The sequence below is a fragment of the Echinops telfairi genome, unplaced genomic scaffold (assembly GCF_000313985.2).
Source record: "Echinops telfairi isolate 266 unplaced genomic scaffold, ASM31398v2 ScPeMD7_1713;HRSCAF=2227, whole genome shotgun sequence".
NCBI classification, from domain to species: domain Eukaryota; kingdom Metazoa; phylum Chordata; class Mammalia; order Afrosoricida; family Tenrecidae; genus Echinops; species Echinops telfairi.
In genome coordinates, this window is record NW_022105611.1 from 7,849,159 (window position 1) to 7,858,251 (window position 9,093).

A 9,093-nucleotide genomic window follows, 5' to 3' on the forward strand; every position below is an offset into this window, starting at 1 on the left:
AAAATGAATGGAGCCTATAAAGATCCATCTCCTAGGCATTGGTGAGCTGAAATGGGCTGGTATTGGCCATTTTGACTCAGAAAAGCACATGGTCTACTATGCTGGGGATGACGAGTCAAGAGCATTGACAATGCATTTATACCCAAAAGGACATTTCAAGACCTTTCTTGAAGTTCAGTGCTTCCATGATAGGCTTATATCTATCCTCCTTCAAGGAAATCCAAGCAGTACAACTATTCAAATTTACTTATGAACCATTAAAGAACTTGAAGGATTCTACCAATCTGAAACTGATCAAACATGCACTCAACATTGATAAACACTGATGATTGGAATACCGAAGTCGAAACAAAGAGGAAGGAACAGTAGCTGGAATATATGCACTTGATGATAGAAATGAAGTTGGATATCATATGATAGAATTTTGCAAGACCAACAAATTGTTCATAGCAAATACCTTTTTTCAACAATAGAAGTAGTGTGGATTTCTCCAGATGGAATACACACAAATCAAATTGACTACATCTGTGGGAAGAGACAATAGAGAAGCTCAATATTAGCAGCTAAAACCAGGCTAAGGGCTGACTGTGGAACAGACCAACAATTGTTCATATGCAAGTTCAGTTTAAAGCTGAGGAAAATGGAGGCAAGTATATTCCACCTAAAATTGGAAAACATCTCAACAACAGATTTGCAGGACTGAACACTGATGAAAGAAGACGCGATGAGCTGTGGAGAACATCAGGAGCCTCATGAAGTAAGCAGAAGGTCATTTTAAAAGACAGGAAAGAAAGAAAAGATTAGCATGGATGGTAGAAGTGACCCTGAAACTTGCTCTTCATTGCAGAGTAGCTCAGGCAAACAGACAAAATGATGACGTCAAAGAGCTGAAAAGAATATTTCAAAGGGCAGCTCGAGAACAAAGTAAAATACTGTAATGAAATGTGCAAAGGCCTAGAGTTAGAAAATCAAAAGGGAAGAACACACATATATCATAAACTGAAAGAATTAAAGAAAAAAATTCAAGCCTCGAGTTGCAATATTAAAAAATTCTATGGGCAAAATATGGAATGATGCAGGAAGCATCAAGAGAAGATAGGAAAAATATACAGTCACAGTACCAAAAAAACTACATGACATTAAACCATTTCAGGAGTGAGCATGTGTAAAAGAAGCAATGGTACTGAAAGAAGTTCACGGTGCACTGAAAATATTAGCCAAAAAAAACTCTCCAAGAATGGATGGACTATCAGTTGAAATGTCTTTAAAAGCTGATGAAGATTGTGATAAGAGTTGTATGAGCTCCCAATTTAAAAATAAATAAATAAAACAAAAATAAATGACGATGGCAACTAATGTACAAATGTGCTTGACACAATGTGTGTATGTGTAATAAGAGCTGTATGAGCCCCCAATAAAATGATTTTTTTAAAAACAAAAGCTGATGAAGCACTGGAAGCAATCACTGTCTAAAGGCAGAAAATTTCTAAGACAGCTTCTTTACCAACTGACTGGAAGAGATCCTTATTTGTATCCATTCCAAAGACAAGTGACCCAACAGAATTAGAAAGTTATAGAACAATATCATTGCTATCACATGCAAGTAAAATTGTGCTGAAGATCATCCAACAATGCTTGCAATAGTACTTTGACAGGTTGGATTCAGAGAGTACGTGGAACAAGGGATATCATTGCTGATGGCAGGTGGGTGTTGGCTGAAAGCAGAGAATGCCAGAAAGATGTTCACTTGTGTTTTATTGACTGTGCCAAGGCATTTGACTGTGTGGATTGTAACAAACTATGCATAGCCTTAAGAAGAGTGGGAATTCCAGAGCATCTCCTTGTGTTCCTGTGGACCTTGTACATGCATCAAGAGGCAGTTGTTCGAAAAGAACCAGGGTTTAAGATCAGGAGAGGTGTGTGTCAGGGTTGTATCCTCTGCCCGCACCTACTTAATTTTTATGCTGAGCAAATTATTGGAGAATCTGGACTATATGGGAAAGAATGTGGCATCGGGATTGAAAGGAGGCTTATTAAACACCTGCAATGTGCTGCTGAAAGTGAAGAGGACTTGGAGCACTTGAAGGCTGATGAAGGTCAAGCATTCAAGCATTCAATATGGGTTGCAACTCAGTGTAAAGATGAAAATTTTAAAAAAAGATGAAAATCCTCACAAGTGGACCAATAGGTGCCATCTTGATAAATGGAGAAGAGATTGAATTTGTCAAAGATTTTGTGGAAGCAGCTGTCAAGAGATCAAAGGATGCTGCATAAGACCTCTTTAAAATGTTGAAAAGTTAAGCTAGTTTGAGGACTAAGGTGTGCCCACCCCAAACCACTGTATTATCCATTGTCTCATGTGTATGTGCAAGTTGGATATTGAATAAGGAAGCTCGAAGAAGACTCGGCGTGTTTGAACTGTGAGTCCAACTCAGAACCAAGCAGTGTTTCATTCGGTCATGCGTAGAGTCTCTGTGAGTCCGAACTGGCTCAGTAGCACCCAGCAACAGCATGGCTCCAGATGGACCCAGCACACAGTAGTTATGATCAGAGGAGACCTGGTGTTGAAACAGGCGCGTTCTGATACACGGAAACGGACTCGGTGGCAACGATTTGCTTGCATATGTTGCTAAATGAAAGGTTGGTGGTTGGAACCATCTGCCGCCATAAAGATGACAGCCTGGAAAATCCAGCAGGTTCTTTTAGTCCATCACACGAGTCTCTGTGAGTCGAAAAATCAACTCAACAGCACCCCACGTACGACCAACAGGCATAGAAAGGCTGCCGGCCCATTTTCCTCCTGGTCTTCAGGGGAGAAGGGACTGTGTGTTGGGATAGGATTTTGCTTATGCTGTTGCTCCTTTGTCCGTGTTTTTGCTCCCTCTGTTCCTTTTCCCTAAAATCGTTTGCTCTTCACAACCTATCCTTGCTTCAGTTGATGTCCGCTCTCCTCCATAAAACGTTTCCTCATTATAGTAGTTCTCACTGATGACCTTTTTCTTCTAGAAGATTCCAGTAATAATGTGGCATTTAGTTCCATATTACAATTTTATGGGTTTTATTTTAATTACTTTCTCTAGCTTAATTTTTAATGTTTCCAAAGACAAATGAAAGGGTTTCAAAACAATTCATGGAAAAAGAATTAAAAGAAAATGGAAATTTTTTTCATGAGCTTGTTTTCTTGTATGCCTTGTACAGCCAGTAACATTCCTCACAAAAGGCTGAGCACACGATAAATGCTCCTGAAATATTTGTTGGTTGACTAATTGGGCGATTCACATTCAGGGAAAAATCTGGTAGTGTTTCTCGGTCCAGGTGCACCCAGCCTAGATAATAGTTTCAAGCCAAGGCAGCTTTTCAGTAAGTTCTTATCCCCTGTTATGTGTGTAAGGAGCCTAGGTGGTACAGTGGCTCAAATGTTGGGCTGCAAACTGCAAAATAGGCAGTTCTAACCCCTCAGTCACTCCACACGAGAAAGATGTCAGCTCTGGTAAAGACTAGCAGTTTCAGAAACCCTAAGAAGCCATTCTGTTCTGTCTCATCGGGTCACCTGAGTTGGAATTGACTCAATAGCCATGGGTTTGGTTTGGTTAGGTGTGTTTACACAGTACCCTGTACATGTATAAAATCACTTTGAACAGAGCAGCTGCTCTTTAACCAGGGCCTGCTTTGGTTACTTTCTAAACAATTATGTTTAAAATGCTTCCCATGAGAAAAATTTGATATTGTATTTAGTATTTGGAAGATATGTGCACTTCATTGAGATGATTTAAATAAAAGCCTGAGTGGATGAATCACTCTGTACTTGGAATCAGTTTATGTATATGGTTTTTATAAAATTGAGTTCAGTACAATAAGAATTGTAAAGAGATGGTTAACAATGTACAGATTAAACCAATTAAGATAATATGACCAAGGACTATTTTGCTAAAGTTTAATATTATTGTGCTGAAGTGCTATTCTATTAAAATAATGCTCCCAAAGCGAAGCCATTTCTAGACTGACACCTTTGGGTGCATTATTGTGAAGAAAGGGATATTAGTCATACTCATTTTCTCTTTTTTCTGTGATAGGTAAAAAGCTTCCTACAGCTGGAGAAGTGCACATCTGGGTGAAGGAATGCCTGCATCTACCCATGCTAAGGGGCAGCCATCTAAATTCTTTTGTTAAATGGTAATGGCATTGATAACTCTGCCTCCCTCACGTCTACTGCAACTTGCTTTTTTCTAGTTGGCTTCAGTTATCTCCATCGGTGATGCCGAAATGCATTGTTCATAGTCCAGGTGAATTCTTGAGGCAATACAGACATGAACTAGAGAGATCTGTGACGTGACTCTCCAAGGCTCCATTTAGTTCTGCTTGTTTATCTCTTTTTAATGTTTTATTATGACCAGGGTGGAGGTTTACAGAGCACATCAATTTTCCATTCAACAATTTAAAATTGTTTTCTTTCATGTCATTGACGGCAATGGCTACAGTGTAGCATCACGTATTCCACTTCCTCCCAGTGTTTCCGGGTTCTATTCCTCCTCCTTTCCTAACCCTTTTGAACTCTGTTGGGGGCAAATGCTGCCCCTTTGATCCCATATGGTTCATATTTTCAGGCATGCACCTTCCTAGTGCCATTGTTCCCCTTTGGACCTATTGTTTCACGGAAAATTGAGCAACTGGGGTGCATTCCTTTCCTGACTTGAAAGGTGACTAAAGGTCCATACTTTAGTTTCAAAAGCATAAAGGTAAGAGGATAGATATACAAAGGAAGCCAGACACTTATACTCAGATATACAATGTCTTCCAGAGGTTTATCAGCTGATAAAGACATTATTCAGCACAAAACTAGTTTATTGAATTGTTGTTGGTGGGATATCACACCCCTTGGCTCCTTTGTGAAGTCAGAAAGCTTTTTCCCCCCCCACTGTTTTTTTAATGGTTCTCTTGTAAAGGGCTTTAACTTCAGCCAGCAGGTATTTGGCAAATGCTTTTCTAAACAACACCTACAAAGAGATAGCTCATTAAGGGCCTAAGACAGTTTGCATTTTTAAATGGAAATCTTTTTTTTTCTCTTATAAAATACCAAGCATCTAGTAAAATAGTAACTAATAGATATGAATATCCTCATCTAGGTCTCTCTATTTTTGTCTATAGTCTATCAATTGCAGCTGTAATTTTGCATGTGTTATTTAAATCTAATAACAACCTTATGAAGCCAGCCTTCTGGTATCATTTTATAAAGAATTTGATTGTCTGAGAGGTTAAATAACATCCCAGATACACAGCCAATAGCTGACAGAGTCGGGATCAAACCAAGTCTGGGCAATTCTGTTCCCAGAGTCTTTCCAACAGGATGCTCCCAGATTCTTTGCCAGTTCTCACTAGCTGTGTGAATTACGTGGAAAGCATAAATGCTCTCACAATGCCTCATTTTGCAGCACCATCCTTCCAGATACAAGTAGGAAGAGTCGCCAGAAGACAAGGGCCGTGGGGAAAACGACCAGCCCTGTCTTCAACCACACCATGGTGTACGATGGGTTCAGGCCTGAAGATCTGACCGAGGCCTGTGTGGAGCTCACTGTCTGGGATCATTACAAATTAACCAACCAGTTTCTGGGAGGCCTAAGGATTGGCTTTGGAACAGGTAAGAGTTGTTACATTTTTTTAATTCTTTAGGAACCAAATTCTTCTGGGGACACTAGATATTTGTTCTTTTGCTACTTTTCATCTTCCTGAGAAAAACAGACATCCTGTCTCTCAAATGCAGTGAAATGTGTACATGACGGAATGTACCACCGGCTTTAATAGGAGGATGAACAAGGTGCAGGGTCTGTCCACACAGAAGCTATGTTGTTGCGTTATTATTAGAGGGAACGGACACACATTCATCACTATTCATCGCGCCTCTGTGTTATGACAGTGCTAAAACCGCATTGGATATTAGTCTATAGAGGACTAACTGTATTCTAAGGAATACAGTGGTTAAAGCACTTACTTGGCTGCTAACTGAAAGACTGGTGGTTCAAACCTACCTCCTCCATGGCAGGCAGACGTGGCAGTCCTCTACTGTCAAGATTCCAGTCTTGGAAACCCTGTGAGCAGTCGTTCCTCTCCTCTGTAGGTCATGCCTGTGAGTCAGAATGGACTTGACAGCGGTGGGTTTGGCTTGGTGGTTATTATGGTCTAGGTTCCGTGTTAAGTACTGCGCTTGCAGTATTTCGTTTCATGTTCACAACCACTTTATGAGGCTGTTACTAGTAAATGCCGCCAACTTTTTGCAGTAGAGGAACTGATGTACCATGCACTTCGATAATCGAGAGCCAAGAATAGAATGAGTCTTTCAAACACTAAAGGCTTAACCACACTTCTTTAGGGATCATCTAGTCTCACCCCTCTAATGCAATCCAGAAATCCTCCCCACTCTCCATGGTCTCTAGTGTATTTTCAACTAGCCTTTCCATTACTATGGCGACATCATTACTCTGGGCGGGGGTGGGGTGGGATGGGGGAGGCGGGGGGAGGGAGCGCATGGAGGAAATAGTCTCAATAATGAGGTCCCCCATTATTGGACATCATTACTCACTGCTACTGAGTTGATACCAACTCATAGGGATCCCACTGAACAGGACAGAACAACCCTGTGGGTCTCTGAGATGGTTAAAGCGTTCTTTCTTATAGTGAATCCCAGATGTCTGTGCTGCTGATGCTGAAGCTCTGCTTAGTTATCTTCCCTTGGCAGTTCTACTTCAGGATAACACCGCACCCGACCCCAATGAGCTATTCCTTTCTAAATGCAAAATCTTCCTTTTTAAATTTTTTGTAAGGTAAAAGCTATGGTACAGAAGTAGACTGGATGGACTCTACTTCAGAGGAAGTTGCTCTCTGGGAGAAGATGGTAGAGTCCCCCAATACTTGGGTTGAAGCGACACTGCCCCTCCGGATGCTACTGATTGCCAAGATTTCCAAGTGAACTCAGCATCCACTGTCCTCCCCACTGGAAACTTCCAAACCAATGGAGGCCGATCTTAAAAGTCTGACTCTGTGGACAGAGACCCTCACTGTCTTATCTACTAAAGGATATTACATAGCATGTTAAAATCAACCCGCATGTACTTTGTTTTTTGGTTACAAGACCCATGGCATTTACATACAGACAGTCTCACACACCCTCTCCCCGAGTTCTGAACAAGTTCCATCCCTAAGCCTGTCTTTAAGTGGAATTTGTACATACCGTATGTACTTGAGTATAAGCCGACCCGAATATCAGCCGAGACACCTAATTTTACCACAAAAACTGCATTAAAAATGTGCTGAAACAATCGGCTTACACACGAGTGTATACATAAGTTGGAACCGTTAGGTCTGGTTCATATTTAACATCAGTTAGTCCAATATTTGTCTTAGTATGTATGTATTGTATCTTTATATGCATAAAAATATCTAAGGAAATAGTTCCAGATATGCCAAATCATCCAATATAATAATACTATGATAATATGTTTTGATGCATGTCACAAAATAGTGCCCATTTGTTACTATGAGCAAGCGTATGTACCTCTAATTTTTAATATAATTGTTGTTAAGAGGGCCAGTTTGTACTATGAGTTGAGAGTTGGGTGTTCATAATCCGGGTACTGCCTGAAATGACAAGTTTAAATGTAGCTTCTGTGCAGTTCCAACATTAAAGATAGGTGATCCCGTGAGGAAATTCTAACCATTTCTGCTACCAAAAAATATTGAATACAGGGTGTTTCTAAGTAGCAAGATTTTTCTAAGTTGTCATCATGTATTTCACACCATAACCTTGTGTCATTTGGTCATGCAAAACCCTTCCAGGAGCCATATAAACAGAAGGACATTGTTGAAAAGTTTGCCGAACATGGTCTTAAAGGAAGAAAAGGCAGAACATCAGTGATGATAAAGGAAACTATTTACTCTGTAATATCTATTAAGACATTAAATTCTATGTTAAGGCTGAGAGACTGAGTTTATTTCATGTGTTTTCTGCCTTGAAAAACTGCTTTTCCTTTCTCCCAGCGTTAAAGCCCGTCTCAGGTGTGTGTGGGTGCCATCTACTGGCCACAGACGGAATTCAGTGGTTGCCCGGTATTTTGGCTAATTGTGCTTAAACTTGGTCTGAAATCTATATTTTATAGTATAATATGTTTCCCCTCAAAAAACCCTCAGATATAATTGTTTTTCTTACAGCTTTAGTATAGGAGAGCACCATGAGTAATCACATATGTGCTTTGCCACATTTTTTCATTAGACTGTCAATTGCTAAATGGTACTGTACTTCCTATGTATGTATAATTTTCAAAAAGTATTTTGTAAAGACCCTTAGAATAAATTATTACATAATTTAAATTGGCAATCTAGCTTGATTTTTTATCTTTTATATTCCTGTTTTTTAATTAATTCAAATTAATAAAAACCTTAATCTTAGTAATGTTTTCCTCTAAGGAGAAATGAAGTCTAAAGTTGTAGTAAGGATTTTCAAGAAACATTAGTCCACAGGAACTTCTCTAGCCTTGCTAAAGAATTTAGATTTTAGGATTCCCAATGTAAAATATTAAAAGTAGAAATTAATTAAAAGGTTGAGAATCACTGCCCTAGGCCCAGGTACCCTTTCCCTCAAGTTGTTTGATTATGTCTAAGAAGATTTCCCACCCTTGCCCCTCTGTGCTCTACCACATTCATGGATATATTTGCAGCAGAAGTAACTATGCATATACAAATGTCCTCTGTTAAGCCTTTATTCCTGGGTATACTCCCATTGGAGGTATTTCCTTGAACTGCACGTGTTAGGACTTCTGTGAAGTTGCTAGTACTAAACACTCAACAGTAAATAAGCCCAAAGGGGGGGGAGGGGATTTGTAGGAAAAACCGTGGATTCTCTCACAGAATTAAAGAAGTGTTGCAGGAACCTAGACGACTGGAGAATCAGGCCAGAATCAGAACTCAAGTGTTGTCCCACACTCTAAGTTTCTCATCTTCCTCATGAGGTAGGAAATAACATCCCAGGCATCTCATTACAGCCTCTCATTTAAAACGCTTTTCTTTCCACGGTTCAGCTTGAGAAAGCTCTGAGTGAAACTAGCC

General features: G+C 39.9%; 1 protein-coding gene across 18 annotated transcripts in view; it reads left to right on the forward strand.

Moving 5' to 3' along the window:
• The window catches only part of SYTL2 (synaptotagmin like 2), a 106,587-nt gene extending 98,229 nt beyond the window's left edge, over positions 1-8,358 (forward strand). For all 18 annotated transcript variants that reach the window (XM_045293242.1, XM_004708870.3, XM_004708874.4 and 15 more), the window contains 3 exons: positions 4,074-4,173; positions 5,430-5,635; positions 6,816-8,358. In XM_045293242.1, the coding sequence (XP_045149177.1) occupies positions 4,074-4,173; positions 5,430-5,635; positions 6,816-6,961 (452 nt within the window). In that variant the 3' untranslated portion in view covers positions 6,962-8,358. The remainder of the gene's footprint in view (positions 1-4,073; positions 4,174-5,429; positions 5,636-6,815) is intronic.
• Positions 8,359-9,093: the final 735 nt, after the last annotated feature.